The sequence below is a fragment of the Phocoena phocoena genome, chromosome 9 (assembly GCF_963924675.1).
Source record: "Phocoena phocoena chromosome 9, mPhoPho1.1, whole genome shotgun sequence".
Classification (NCBI taxonomy): Eukaryota; Metazoa; Chordata; class Mammalia; order Artiodactyla; family Phocoenidae; genus Phocoena; species Phocoena phocoena.
In genome coordinates, this window is record NC_089227.1 from 46,971,085 (window position 1) to 46,987,476 (window position 16,392).

The following is a 16,392-nucleotide window of genomic DNA, read 5'->3' on the forward strand; positions in this document are numbered from 1 at the left end:
GAGAGTTTGATGCCAACATAAACATGCTTTTAACCCATTATGTGCTAATTTGCAGAAAAGCCATTAATAGAGACTTAAGATGCACGGCGCGGCAGTAACAGGAAATGCACTTTCAAACTTCTCTTGGACTTTTAACAGGACTTTAATCAATTCCATGAAGCATGAGTGAGAGTTAAAACTGGAGGGTGTTTTTGCTCAGAACTTAAGAAGGAGGTTGCAATGCTTTGCCAGAGAAGAGAATTTGGAAATTGGGGTTGGGGGGCAGGAGGGAATCCGTGCCAAGACACACAAAATACACCCTGGCTTCTTATCACCCAGTACATCTTAAGGATATTTTGCAAAAAAAAAAAAAGGGTGAGGGTATTTTAGTAAACTTTGACTTATTTTGTCTCTTGCTACACCTGTGTTAATGATATTCTATTCACCAGCTTAAATATATACATGTTCTTAGTAGGAGGTTTAAATGTCAACTTGCTTCAATCAAATCCTTTTAGAATCTCTCAGAAAGAGGAACTTGTGCCTTCTGTGGACGCCACTGTTAAAGATGCTGAATCTACTGCCTGCCTACAGCCGTACCCTGGAACTTGACAGTAATCCACCTCACTCAATGCCTGGGCAGGTTGAAGTGAGTCCCTATGACCACGCCTACAAAGTCCCCGGGGACAACCATGTGCCATGCACTGCGCCAGAGCCACGGGCAAATCAAAAATTTAAAAATCAAATGAAATTCTAATTAGACTTATGTTGCTCTAAACTTGGGACATTTAGTAGGAAATATGGAAGAATCTTTTTAATCTACACTCCATTCTCATGGACACTCCATTTCTCAATAAGAATGACAATCTCAAAATTCTCTTTTTCTCCATAGGCTGAAAATCTCAAAGGGACACAAAATCAGACTTTTAGGGAAACATCAGCTATAGTATGTCTTGCCTTCCCCTTTCTTTTCTTTTTTCATTATTGCTTTCTTGTTTTTTGAAATCCAGTGCTATTACAGGAGGATGGCTTTGTGGGCAAGTGTATAGGCTTTGGAGTCAACTCCAAATCCTGGATCGTGTACTTACACATTATGTATCCATGGGTACGTTTTTAAACCTCCCTTTTCCTATTTCTCTACCTATAAAATAGGGAAAATAATAGTATCTGCTTCAAAAGGATGTTGCAAAGGGTACATATTATCTCTGGAGTGTTAAGGAGAGAGCCAAGTACCTAGTAAGCCCCTAATAAGTACTAGTCATTGTTATCACTGGAGCATGTAAAGGCTCCTCCTTCTGATATGGGCAGAGTGTGGAGGAAAACTTTTAATAGTATAGTTAATAGTGATGATCACGGTTAATGTTTCTCTGTAGATCACACGAATAAACCTCAGAATTTTGTGACATAATAATTATACCTGCTCCTTTCCTTTACTGTTATCATTAGGAATATATATATGATGGCGTGAACTAGATAACATGTCAATTGATAACAAGTGTCTTATTTTACTGCTATTTCGTAATAATTTTACTGGAAATGTGACTGGACTTGTGGATGGTTCGTGTTTTATTTGCTTCTGTCAGTCAAAAAAATAAAGGATTACAGTTTATGTGGCTAAATGTAATGTATTGATCAATCACAGAAAACCTTCCACGCAGGAGGTATACATTTAATTTTTACTTACCTTTATATATAGTCCCTTATGTTGGTTAAAAAGACAGCAATAAAATGATGATGCAATTTAGCTCCCACACCATACCTTCCTTCACCTCCTGTTTTTTGTCTTGATTTTCCAGTTCTGAATCCTGGCCAACTTTAGGTTCTACCATTTCCTCATCATCCTCATCCTCTAGAAAAAAGAAAGAGAAAAATGCATTATATTCTTTCCTTCAAATCAAAGTGTCTGGCTGATGGTGGGAGGTAGGGGCAGAGGGTAAAGTTCCAATCATTTAGGGCGGCTTCTAAGTAAATCAGTCCACAATGAATGCCCAAGATATACGTTCATGAATACATGAATACATTATCTCCAAAAAGGGCCTCTTTGAAAGTACCCCACGCTTCTGAGAAAACCGCCCCGAGTCGGCACCTGCTACATCCATCTCCAGGCCCTCACCACATGGGATGTCTTGGAATTGCCTCTCTGACCTCTGAAGCTTCTTCGGAGATGGGCCAGGAACAGATCTTAAAATGTTTCCACCTGTAGCACATTCTCCACAGGGGACACCTGCTGTACAGACGACTCATTTCCAATTTCATTCTCACCAAATTAATTTGGTTTTGACCTACAGGAAAGGGTTAAATACAGGTCTGACCCCAGGTCAAATGCCACTGGCAAGTAAACAACCTGGGGTAGGGCCCCAAAAGTCATTGCCATTGGCCTGGGAGAAAGCAACCAACCTGAAATGGCATTTACACATTCAGAGCAGTTCATGCATTAATGTGAATTTAATGAGCACTAACAAACGGTACCAGTCGGCCACCACCGCCAGATGTTACCGTGCCCTTCCTGCCCTACGCAAATGTGCTCCTACTCTCTCTCTCCTCCCAAACTGCCTTTCTTGGAGGTCCCTTTCAGTGCAGAGTGCTTGAAATCATCAGTCACAGTGTACAGGATGGAGGGGCAAGACAAAGTGTCACAAGAAAATCGAACTTAATGGAATAAAACAGTATAAAAAATTAAAACTTGCTTCCATGGTTTTTAAATATATTACCTTCACTCAAGTATTATATTGATTTCATTGGCTCAAATGGAGTTTAAAAGAAATGACTTCACTTCCTCCACCTCCATCATTCATTCATATATCCATTCATTCAACAAATATTGATATTTACAGATGTTCTATAAGATCCAAAGCTCTATGGAGAGTCCCATTTCCATCACAATAAATCCTGAGATTTATAGTAACTCAAAATTTCAGCTCTAACCACTTAGAGAATGCATTATATGCATATTTAAATGCCCAAACAAATATGTATAGCCTGAAAAGCAGCTGTAAAAGTTCTTGATTATATTAAGCAAGTGATTTGTGGATGGAATATCCATTTTAAAAATATGGATATGTAAAGTATAGTATTGCAATTTAGATACTGAAATACAGTAATCTATATGCATGTGTGTAGATCGTGGAACCAACATCATTACTTTATAATCACACTAAATACATATTGGAAAGAATGTAAAACACTTTTGAGGAAAACTGTCATTATTAACACATTAACACAGTTATTACTAATGCATTATTACTAACACATACCTGTGAGACAAAAATGTGCACTTAAAATTTTGAAAAGTACACTGTTACCCAGATCTTTAGACAAATAGACCTTTAACATGTTAAATTATAAATAACACATCTAAATCTTTATATATAAAGATATTTCTGCTATCTTCCCATTAAAAGCCAGCTTGGAAGGTCCTGAACAAAATATTCACCTTGGCATGATGTATCTTCCTGACCCAAAAACCTAACACAAAGCCCAGTGAGGCACTAGCGGGAGGGAAGTTTCCTCTTCTGGTAAACCTTGGATGGAGAGGCAATTTTCAAAAGGCCACTAATCTGCTGGGAAGTAGCTCCATCTCTGAACCTTCTAGAGACAAGTATTTAAATCCAATGGATTCAGCAGCCGTTCCCTGGCACTTACTAAATACAACAAATGCAAAGGTGACAAAGCTCACGTTATGGGTTGAACTGTGTCCCCCTCCCCAAATTTGTATGTTGAAATCGTAACCCCCAGTACCTCAGAATGTGACCTTATTTGGAAATAGTGTCATTGCAGATATAGTTAGTTAAGATGAGGGCATGCTGGAGTAGTGCAGGCACCAAGTCCAGCATGACTAGTGTCTTTATAAAAAGGGGAGATTTAAACACAGATTCACATGCAGGGAGAATGCCATTGAAGATGAAGGCGAAGACTGGGGAATGCTTCTACAAGCTGAGAAGTGCCAAGGCTGGCCAGTAAACCACCAGAGACATAGAACAGATTCTTCCTCATAGCCCTCAGAAGGAACCAACCCTGCCAACATCTTGATCTTGGAATTCTAGCTTCCAGAACTGTAAGACATTCAATTTCTACAGTTTAAACTGCCCAGTTTATAGGACATTGTTATGGCAAGCCCTAGCAAACTAATAAAGCCAGTAGCGTGCCTTACCTTCTATGATCTTATAATCTAGTAGAAGAGATAATGAGATATACAATAATAACAACTAAAGCAGTGATGAATGCTTTACTTGTATCATCTAATTTATTTATCGGAACTTGGTACTACCAACCTAATTTTATAGGTGAGGGGACAGAGTAATTTCCCCCAAAGAAACTCCCAACCATGTTGAGCTTCAAGTTTTGTCTGGTTCTGCATGTTTTGATCTGATCTGATCTTTAACTATTATGCACACTACCTCCCTACCCACAGCTGTCATGAAACAGAAATGTCGTGGAGAAGAGCCTGAAGCACAGCAGGTGCGCTGCTCAGCTGCAGGGTAAGGAGGGGTGTGTGGAGGCTCTCAGAGGTGGACATCGCATGGTTCACTCTCCCAATTCCCGGAGGTCAGCGCATGTAACACTCAACTGAGGAGAAGTTAGGTTTCACACCCTTGAGAGCTAAACAGATGGGTTGCTTTGTTTATCAAAACTATATATGCTACACCCACACTCTATTCTTATTTACTTTGTGGAATACACTCTCCTGAGACCTGACCAGCAACATTTACTACAAAGCATTGTTGTATTCCTTCAGCCAGACAGATTCGCAGCTTGCGTGGGAGCAACATTTCAAGGGAAGTAATTGGTCTGAGTTCAAGGCTGGAGTCTACCACTTGCCAGCCCCTGACTTTACATAGTTCGTAGAAACTCTCTGAGGCCTTTTTCCTCATCTGCTGAATTGGGATAATAACCCTGTCTTAAAACACAAATTTATTGTGAGAATAAACAAAAGTATTGATGTGAAATTGCTTTTTAAACCACCAGGAGAGTTGCAAACATCCATACAGAGAAACCGTCAAACAAATGTTGCCTTCGCTTGTATGTCAGAAAATATTTACTGAGCCCTTACTATGTGCCAGGTGCCAGGCACAGGACAGGGAACAAGACAGACAAAAAAAAAAAAAAATTCTGTGCTCATATCATGGAGCTTCCATGAGTTAGGGGAGAGAAACTGCAAACAAACAAATAAACAGAACATACACTGTGTCAGGTAAGTGAGATGGGGACAGAGAAAGCTGAAAAGGGACATCTGGCATGCTGATAAGGGGAGGAAGAGGTGAAATTTTAAATAGAGCGGTCAGGAAGGGCCACACTGAGCAAAAACTTCAAGGAGTTAAGGTGTGAGCCACGGGAAGATCCTGGGGAAGCAAAACTAACAACAAATAGATTCTTCCATCTCACTCCATAGACCCAAAGGGTGGAATAGGTCAAGGTCTAAATTACTTTATTATCAGCTCATTTGACTACGGAAAACAATTGTGCTTTTATTAGAACCACCTAGGTTGTACATTCACATTTTTTAGTTCTTAAAACGAAGTCAGTTTCACCAAATGACTTTGGCTAGTCAGCTTTAAATAGTATCAAGTTCTCACCTTTGCAGCTATAAGGATTTTTGTTTTAAAAAATCCTGGAAGAATCAAAAGCAACATCATGACAGAAGCGCCACTTAGAGCTTTTAGGAAATATATTATTCTATAAGGGCCTGGCAATAAAAAGGGCTAGACTGTGATAGAAGTGTGTTAGTTTATTTTTGAAGTAGGTGGGGAAACAGCAGGTTATCTTTCTTTAAATAGAAAATACTTGCCCAGAGAGTATGTTTTCAATGAGTTCTTTTTTTTTTCCCAATGAGTTCTTAAATGAGTTCTTATAATATGTGCAAAGTCCCATAATGAAATACTGTGAATAAAAGAGAAATAAATTTAAAAAACAGTACCTGCCTTTTTTAAGTAGTTACAAACCAGTAGTAGGCATTAATTTTGAGTGGCCACAGAATTCTTTGTCTATCATCCTTTGAAAGACAGAAAGTGAGTGTTTCAGTGGATTTGTTAAGGAAATAAAACACAAGAGACTGGTTTGTTTCTCTGCATACTGATATGTTTGCCTTGCTCAGCAAAGAGAGTATATTTTTCTTTAAGACTCTGGTTTCCTTTCTGGTGCAATTGGAATTACTTCTGTTGAAACCATTTTCAAAACAGTTAAATAACTTTAAAGAAAAGGATTTATGTAGAACCGCTACAGACTACTGATATATGAGTTGTGCTACTTAGTTCATACCCGGTTACATTTCCTCTGAGATTGGAGGGGAAAAAATCACCACCCATGTACATTTTCCTGTACCAGGTACACAAGAGAAATTAAACTACTGGCAGAAGTTAACTGCCTGTCAGCCCAAGGGGCTAATTTCAAACAACAGCATCTTTTAGACATTATTTTATTTAGCACCCAAATTCTACCGTCTGCAGTTGTTGCCTTCTTTCTCTCTAGTTGGAAAAAAGTTTGCTCATCACTTCTCCTTCCTTAAGATTTTCTCAATGTCTAAACACAAGTAATTGCACACTTAGTGCAACACACTTAGTGCAGGGCCTCACCCCTTATATGAGCTCCCAAAAGGTTAGCTTCCTCCACCAGTGAGTGGCTGAGAATGAAGTCAATGTCACCAATTGGAATACGCCACAGTCCTCTGAGTGCTGAGCTGCTCTGATGGCCTCACAAATTTGAGACTTTGGAAAGGAAGTGCAGGGGACCGTTCGTCACTGTTGGCAATACAACATCAAAATCCCTTTCTGTCTTGGGGGGGGCGGGATTCCCCTTGCACTACTGTTGTATTGGCGCCTTGCTGGACCCTACTTTATTCTCCTGACGTCCTGGGGAGACATTTTCCTGCTCTCCATTTCCTGGTGACCAGGACACAGGCAGGATCTGGGCAGTGTCCTAACAGGGGCTTTGCTCCTAACAGGGGCTTTGTCTCTGGAGCCAGGAGGCAAAGCTGAGGGGACAGTTAGGAATAACGAGGGGCAACATGCAGCGGTGTCTGACATCCTGGCCAGACTACTCCAGAGCTCCACGGTCTGGGTTCCCTTGGTCTTGCCCTTTTCCAAACCTGTTCCTTCTGCCTCCTGTTGATTCTGTGAGTACCAGATTTCCTTCCAATAAATCTCACTAGAGGTTGTGTCAGCACCAGATTTCCTTCCAATAAATCCCATTGGACTCAGTGCCTGCTGCTTGCAACCAGAATCCCGAGTGATATGGGGTGGCCCTCTGTGAAGAGAAGGGCTTGGGTTTTATGAGGTCAGTGGGTTCTTGCCTTCCCCGGCTCTTTCAGGGCCTGCAAAACCCCAGGATAAGAGGGTTTGAGTGCCTGGCCTGAGCCCTTGACACCCTGCTCCTGCCTTTTCACAAGGGGGCTGTGGCCTCATGGAGGACCGCTAAGTCAGGTCAGGGGGAGAAGGACAGCAGGGAGCAGAGTGGGCCATTTCACTACATCCTTCTCGAAAGGGGCAAGAACAAAGCAATTACCATATGACTTCGAATCGAACAGGCCAAAGACTGTAAGATACACAATTACTTTATGTACCACTAAGAAAACTGATTACTGCTAATTAAACTATAACATACATCAATTCTAATGTGAAAAATTGTGAATGTTGAAACTGATAAAATAATTAGTGGCTTAGAAATGAATAGAACGCTATCTTCCAAAAGATAAAAGGGATGGCAAGAACACAGAGTCAATTCCAAATCAAACTTACTACTGTGCTACTGTTGGTGAACAGACTTGGCGAGATACAAAAGCTCTTTTTTTGTTTTTTGTGTTTTAGATGTATTGCACTTAACTTACGAGCAAATGCCCTAGTCACTTTTATATAAGTCTACGTATGACTATTTCAGATAGGGATTCTTTTTATAACATATTTAAAATTTTTTATAGAAAAACACAGTTAATCTCTCAAATTAAAATTTATTTTTGATTTAAAAAATAATTCACATTAATGAAGATATTCTTTACAGTTCTGTCTTTGGCTTCATCTTTTCTCATATCAAATGCCACTCTGGATAATATTTACATCTGTCTTCCATCATCACCCACAAATGGATGTCTCCTGCCAAGATATCCCTTCTAGGCTCCAGATTCTGTATTGTACATTCCAACATGAATGTCCCCCAGGCACCTCACACTCGACATGTTCAAAGCAGAACTCCCACCTTCCGCTGAGATCTGCTCCTTTGACTACATTCTCCATCCCACCTAATGGTACCACCTTACACATGGGTTCACAGTTGGATATCACAGTACCACCTTTAATTCATCTTTTCCATCAGAGCTTATGGGGTCTCTAAGTCCTCTCAATTCCTCCTCCAAAATCTGTCTTAGGGCTTCCCTGGTGGCGCAGTGGTTGAGAGTCTGCCTGCCAATGCAGGGGACACAGGTTCGAGCCCCGGTCTGGGAAGATCCCACATGCCGCGAAGCAACTAGACCCGTGAGCCACAACTACTGAGCCTGCGCGTCTGGAACCTGTGCTCCGCAACAAGAGAGGCCGCAACAGTGAGAGACCCGCGCACCGCGATGAAGAGTGGCCCCCACTCGCCGCAACTGGAGAAAGCCCTCGAACAGAAACGAAGACCCAACACAGCCAAAAATAATAAAAATAAATAAATAAATAAAGTGTGACTAGTGTGGCTAGGGAACTAGATTTAAAAAAAAAAAAAAAATCTGTCTTAAATCCACCTCTGTCTTTTCTGCACTGCCCTCACCCAGGCCATTGCCATCTCTCTCCTGGAGTATTACAATAGCCTTTTGACTGTTCTTTCTACTACTACCAGTCTTGCTCTGGATTTCTAGTAGTTTCATTTTTATTTAAAAAATACATCTGTTTATCCTCTCTCCACCAAAAACAAATTCTGTCGTTTCCTATAAATTTCAGTATAAAACCCCATAACTTCTTGTCTCTTCTACCTCAGTTTGCATTTTGGACAATGCACAATCACCCAAAATCCCAGTAGGTACATGCCTCAAAGTCAACGCGCATTATTTTTTTCTGCCTGTCTTGGTCTTCCCTCCAATGTCCAGGAGGTGATTATTACTAACTCTTTGTGATGCATCTCTGGAGCTTTAACACTTCCCCGCAAGCAGATTTGTTGACCCCTTCCATTGTTCCACACATTGACCCCTTCCACTGTTCCCCCTTGTATCTCTATGATAACACAGCCAAGACCACTTGAAGTTAGGTTTCGCATTTATCTCCAGAACCAGACAAAAAGTCCCTCAAAGACCCACGCTTGTTTGTACCATCAACGTCAAGTACGAACTCTAGCAAGAGCAAGATGGGTGATTGCTCTGGAAAGGTAGTGTGAACCACACCATGTAGGACCTTGAATGACAGAACAAGTTTGGACTTCTTTCTGGAGATCAGTATCCCCCCTTTTTAATAAACATACATCTCATTTAATCCATAAATATTATTTAAATTTTAAAAAGGAATTCAAGGCACTGGAGATGCTAAATATGACTTTTGAAACCTCACTTATCTCCTGCCCAGCCAGCTCTTTATGTATATTCTAGTATATCTAAGGGGCGGTCTGACCTTTGATGAAAATTATTGCTGCCATCCAGCCCTGCAGAGAAACTGGAGGCTTTTAAAAATTCAAGAGACAAGGTCTGATTTTGTTTAAGAATATGGAGGCTGGAGGGGAGTGGGAGAGCCTGGAATGAGGGGGACAGTTAGAAGGTAAGCTATAGCCATAATCCAAGAAACAGATGATAAGAATTTGGCTTAGCATGGTTCAGTTGCCAGTAGGCGTGATGAATCGTACTGTGAATGTAGACATGTGTTTGTACAGCAGACAGTGAGGGCTCCCGTACAGAACTCACTCAAGTCACCTTATCCTTGGACCAGCTTCATGTACAGTTTGCCAATTTCACCAGGAGTCCAAAGAGAGGCACCCTCCCGATACGTATCACGGCGGCCAAAATAAAGTATAGCATGCACCACTGAACGCTTACACAAACCAAGGTGAGCGCCTCTGTACTTTAAAAATATGCGGCAAAGACATATTCTGTGGGATTTTCAGTAAGCACTTTGTTAAATATACTACATGCTAATATTTAAAAAAACCTTCACTTTCTGGTCTAGAAAAATCTGGCCAGAGTAAAGAAAACATACATTTCTCATCGTACAGAGCACTCCTGTTAACACTCTAGGCCACATCAGTTCTCTCCTAAGGCTCTAACATGACAGTACTTGGAAAGTTTACTTCCTGATGGAATGTCACACAAGGCATTGCAAATGGGAGGAAATGAAAGAAAATATTCAAAACAAGAGAGGAAGCCAGAGAATGGTACTTTTTAGCAGCTGTTTCTGAAACTTGTAACTGTGCTGATATATAATGTGTGTGCAGTAAATATGTGCTGAATTGAGCTGATGTGGATTAATGAGCTTGTGTGGAAGGACAGAGACCAGGAAGGGAATGCCCTTCTAGAGATGTCCAGGCAGGAGCCCATGGGTAACTTCAGCATTTGATGTTTGGGGATGGGAAGATGTGATTGATCTCCATTTCCATACATTTTCCTCCTTAAAAACCATCTATGGCTCCCTATTTCCTAGAGCATCTCAACATTTAAGGCCAATCACTAGCTGACTTCAATTAATTCTCCAGCACTGCCCAGAGCAGAATAGTCCTTAGCTCACCTGTATATGAAACAGGCCAAGTGTGTTGCCAGAAACCACCCCCCGCATCTTTCCTCTCTTTATTCTTTTATATTTTTGAGGTCCCCATGTCCTAAGCTTTCTCAGGAAGTCATGGAGCTTTCAGCCGTGATCAGTTGAGTGAACTAATTCATACTAATGGATTAGAGAATGGTAACCCCAATAAATTAATCTCTAATGGTGCAGGAGCTGGGAGGGAGGTTTTCAAACAGCCAAGCCACTCCTCAAATCAGTCCTCTGTTCTGCATCCTTGGAAGCAGAACCATCACTGCACAACTCCAGAAAGAGCACTCCCATTGTACTCTATGTTAATAGGGACTCCTTGACTTGTACAGGGCACAGGTTCTATATCTATTCTATATCTAGCTTTATTTGTATAGAGGCATAAACACACACACACACACACACACACACACACACACATTCTGGGCAATAATTCAAAACACTAGAAAATGCAATTTTTGTCTGCTTGGAGAGGGAGAAGGGACTCCTAACTTTCTTTTCCAGACTTAAATCCCTTTTGCTGTCTACTTTTGATTTTGGACAATCCCATACCCTTCTCTTTGTTTCCTCTATCACTTCTTCAAAGATGCAATTTTGCACTTCCTCTCAGTGGGAGCATGGCTTGTGAAAAAGAACACTGGGGTCACAGGGACAGGGATGTCGTCATACCTAACTTTCAGCAGCAACTATAGATATGTCCCAGAGAAAAGTAAATCTCAAGGACTCCAGGTACTAAAATGGTTGCTATGTTATTCTAGCTAGTAAAAACAGAGTAAAATAAGTAGAAACCATTTAGAAACATTATTTTGCTTGTAAGGAAACTGTTCATAAGGAAAACATGGTACCTTTCATCTTTAAGCCTGTCAACTCTGACATTTAATGTCAGAGCAGTCATCACATCCACCACCGCACATAGATGTCATCCCACTATTACATGTTCTCTAAGTGACTCAGTTATACATACACACACACACACACACACACACACACACACACACATTCTTTTTCATACTTTTCCATTATAGTTTATCCCAGGACATTGAATATGGTTCCCTGTGCTACACAATAGGACCTTGTTGTCCATCCATTCTATACGTAATAGGTCGCATCTACTAACCCCAATCTCCCAGTCTATCCCTCCCGCTCCTGCCCTCCCAACCACAAGTCTCTTCTCTATGTGAGTCTGTTTCTGCATTCTTTCTGTTAACAAGAGAATCAAATCTTGTTAATCCTACCTCTTTGTATCCCCTTCACTTGCACAACTGCCTCTGTCCTCTCCATTTTTCTCCCTCCTTCTCTTTGGTAAAGGCACCATGGTTGTTTATGTGGCTTACTGTCAGGTCTCCTAGCTAGCATTCTTACCTCCAGCTGCTCTCTATGCCTACCCTTGACAGTGTATGACAATCTACACTGTCAGATTAATGCTCTAAAAACAGAACTCTGCTCGCATAAATTTCCCAGTGAAATCCCTTGATAGTTTCCATGACATGCAGAATAAAAGCTGGATTCCTTGGCCTAGTCTCCAAGTCTTCCAGGGTCTGACTCCAACATGTGTTTCCTGCTCAACTGCCTCTACCATGTTAATCCCCTCTCACCCCTGTCAGTACACACACTCCAGTCAGCTGACACTGACACTGTGATTGCTGTACAAACTACCACCTTCTATCTGTCCTTTGGTTCATGTCGTTCCCTCAGGCAGACTCTTTCCCTCCCTTCCCTTTACAAAATACGAGCACCTAATACGTGTCAAGCACTATTCCAGGTGCTGGAATTAGAGCAGTGAACAAAGCAGACAAAACCTCCTGTCTTCATGGCACTTGCATTCTAGTGGTGGAGACAGAAAATTGACAAGATAAACCAGTAAAGTCTACAGTACGTTAGAGAGTTGCAAGTGCTAAAGAGAAAAGCAACACAGGGAGGTGGTGGGTATCACAATTTTACATAGGTAGCTGGGAGGTCCTTACTGAGAGGTGGCATTTGAAGAAAAGACTCAAGGAACTCAGAGATCGAGCTACATGGATAGCTGGAGAAAGCATTCTAGGTAGAGGAAGCAAAAGCACAAGGGCAGGATTTTGCCGGGAATATTCAAGGCCTTGAATACCTTTGTATCTTCCCCGCATGTAAAATCCATCTATACTTCAAGATCTTATTCTAACAACCCCCAGCTCCCCAAATCTCTCCTGTTCACCCTTGTTGGAAGGGATTTCTTCCTCATTTAACCCTTCATAGCACTTGAGTCTGTCTTAACAACTTTCTATATCCAATCAAAGAACTATCATGTTTAAAAGTATGACATTTAGGGCTTCCCTGGTGGCGCAGCGGTTGAGAGTCCGCCTGCCGATGCAGGGGACATGGGTTCGTGCCCCGGTCCAGGAAGATCCCACATGCCGCAGAGCGGCTGGGCCTGTGAGCCGTGGCCGCTGAGCCTGCGCGTCCGGAGCCTGTGCTCCGCAACGGGAGAGGCCACAACAGTGAGTGGCCCGCGTACCACACACACACACACACAAAAATCTCTTAAAAAAAAGTATGACATTTATCATGCTCTACTTTATGTATGTGTTTTTATTTTAGGCAAAGCACATCCCTGTACATGTCTGAGCTTTCTTCTCCATCCAAAATTCTGAATTTCTTGGGATTAGGATGCATTAATTATTCATATTTATTTGCCCCAATATGGGTGTTAAGTAAATATTCTTGGCTGTTTTAAATGTTAATAATGTCATTTCCCCAGTGTTCTAAAAAGCACATTTTCTCAGTGGTTTCTCCAATGTTTTAACTGGATCACAAATCTCTTCACTCAATTTCAAATTTTAAGGTTCCTGTCCTTGATCACTAGGTCTCATCATCATTGCCAGCAACTCTTCTCTAAACTTACCCACTGTGAGGCTCATGGTCCTTTACTTTGTTTGGTGTCCTGATCACTGGTCACTAGGTATTTGCTCACTACCTAATGTATGCTCAGATCTGTTCTAGGCATCACGGAAAAACAACAGTTAACAATTCACTGAATCATATATGCCAAGCTTTGTGGTAAAGGTTTTATTCCATTAGCTTATTTAATACTCCTAACAACTCACGTATAAAGTTCTCTCTATACATGAGGCTTAGAAAAGAAGATGATCAACAAGGTTAGAGCTAGAGGAAGAATAGAGTCAAGATTCAAACTCATGTTTTCCAACTCCCAAACTTCCTTAACTTGCTGCTAACTCAAAGCAATCAGTATAAAGGAAGAAAAGGGAACTGTAATGCATATTGTGGCTTTGACCACCCAGAATCCACCAAGTCACATCTTTGACTAACAGTCTCTCTATTCTTCTTTGGTGGACCCATCCCTCCCCACTCTCAGCTAAGCAAATCCTTCTTAAGATTTAGAGGAACACTTTGTATCTGAGGCAGTGACCAATGAGACTAAATCTCAGTATTTCTCTTTGGACTATCAGTAGAGTGACCGTAACATCTACTGTCCAAATTGGGATACTTCTCAGAGGGAATGGAGGTACAGTTACTACTTAAGCAGGACTGGAAGGTGTAAACGAGGACGGTCTGGACAATCCAGGATGTGTGGTCACCCCTACCACAAGGAAGTGGACTCCTCTGTTATACTGCACTGTGTGGCTGTTCTAGCCAAAACAGGACACGTGGTTACTCTAACCATCAGGGAAGATTCCTCTCCTCCATTGGATTGGGTGTCATCCTAACAATGGAACCAAAGCTGTCCTGGCTCCCCATATGGAACTTGAAAAGAATCAATAAATAAAGCATGGGGACTTCCCTGGCGGTCCCATGGTTAAGACTCTGTGCTTCCACTGCAGGGGACACGAGTTCAATTCCTGGTAGGGGAACTAAGATCCCGCAAGCTGTGTAGCGCAGCCAAATAAATAAATAAGCGTGGCCAAGGGATGGATAGTGGTAACAGTTTGAAACCTAAATTGAGTAGTAGCTGAAGCCAGCATGTCCCTAGAATCTAGGGCCTAGATTTATACTCAGTAAGAGCCAACAAACATTTTTTCAGCTTAAGTAATTTGGGGTCGCTTTCTCTATCACTGGCAACCAAAAAAGTATGAATGGTCAGAAACTAGTAACTACTGACTACCTACTTTGTAGGTACTCTCTATTTCTCTTCATGAACTCTTTTAGCACACACACTAGCCTGCACGGTAGCATAGGGTTAAATGCATGAGTCCTGCTGCCATGCTGCTCAAGTTCAAATCCTGTTCCTACCATTTAGTAGTAACCTTGGACTACTTACTTAACCCCCTGTGCCTCAGTTTTCTCATCTACTGATTACAAATTGTCCTCCTTGGTTAATGATGATTCTGAGTCTCAGAAAACTGAGACTCAAAGAGGTTAAATAAGCTTCTGAAAGTCAGACAGCTACTAAATTATAAAGGCAGATTTTTTAACCCAAGTTTTTTGAGGTACCAAATTCCATTCTGTTTCAACTGCGTCTACACTGTCCCAGTTGCTTAGACTAAGCTGTGAAGGATGGAGATGTCTCAATGGGTTTGGAGGTAAGAATAAGCATAGCCAGTGGAGAGGAAACGTCGTGGAAGAGGCAAAGCAGTTTTGGAGCACAGTTGAAAAAAAAAGTTGCCACCCATATTCATTCACACAGACCCCAGCTTCTCTTGCCTATCTCAGTTTCAGTATTGTTTTAGCACAGTGAGTGGGTTGCTTCACAATCCATGTGTAGATTCAGAAGTGTTCCCACCTACTGCAGGGAGGTCTACTTGAACAATCTTGTTTCCTCCAGTACGAGACTATGCCTACAGGATGTGCCCTGCTCCATCTCTTACTAAATGGGTTACTCTGCCCTTTGCCAACCCTGCTTCAACTGAGCTAGCTTTCTAGCTTTTCCTGATCTTGCCAAGAACTCTCATATCTCATAGCTTTTATACTTGCTGTCCCCTCTACCTGCAATACTCTTTATCCAAATATTCACATGTCTTTCTCATGATTTTCTTAGAGTCCCTGTTCAAATGTCACATCAACTGTGAGGGCTTTCCTATGCAACCTACATAATAGAGCAACATGCCTCAGCCCATTCTGTACTGGCACACGGCACTTGTTTTCTCCTTATCCTAAGTTTTAAAAAACTTCATAGCACTGATAACTATCTGATTTAATACATTTATTTATGTATGTATTTATTGTCTGTCTCCTACTACTTAGCATGGAAATTCTACAATGTCAGTGACTGTGTCTCTTCTTTGCTCTATACAAAGCACTTAGAAAATAGCTGGGTAGGTGGTAAGTGGCAATAAATATGTGTTGGACCATAAGATGACTGAATGCACAAAAGGACAGCAAGGCAGCACTGCATGTTGAAACCAACAACATGTAATTCCTTAAGCCCGCAGAGTGATGGCAGTCCCTGTAATGGAAATCAGGGACTCCCCTCCCCCGACCTTGTCATGGATGCTTACAACCCCACAGATCTGGTTCCCTGAAATGAGAATTTTCTATCTCTTTAGCACTTTCATTCTCTAGAAGATGAAAAAGGGATCTTCTGAGTGCTCTTTGCTGACTTCCATTTCAGCATTTTCTCGTTCTGGTGTCCCACCCCCACCCCCGAGAGAACTGATATATTTTCCATCTGGAAATACATCAAAATTCATCACAGTCCAATTCTCAGGGAAGATCATTAGCACATTTGTTTGCTTTTATCCTGGCATTAACAACTCTATTTGGGCCTAAATTATTTCCCCTGGTTTCAACGTCAAGTTTT

General features: G+C 41.4%; 1 protein-coding gene across 4 annotated transcripts in view; it reads right to left on the minus strand.

The window, feature by feature from the left end:
- Positions 1-16,392, minus strand: part of DYNC1I1 (dynein cytoplasmic 1 intermediate chain 1) — a 338,242-nt gene that overhangs the window by 134,729 nt on the left and 187,121 nt on the right. For all 4 annotated transcript variants that reach the window (XM_065884069.1, XM_065884071.1, XM_065884070.1 and 1 more), the window contains one exon: positions 1,736-1,825. In XM_065884069.1, the coding sequence (XP_065740141.1) occupies positions 1,736-1,825 (90 nt within the window). The remainder of the gene's footprint in view (positions 1-1,735; positions 1,826-16,392) is intronic.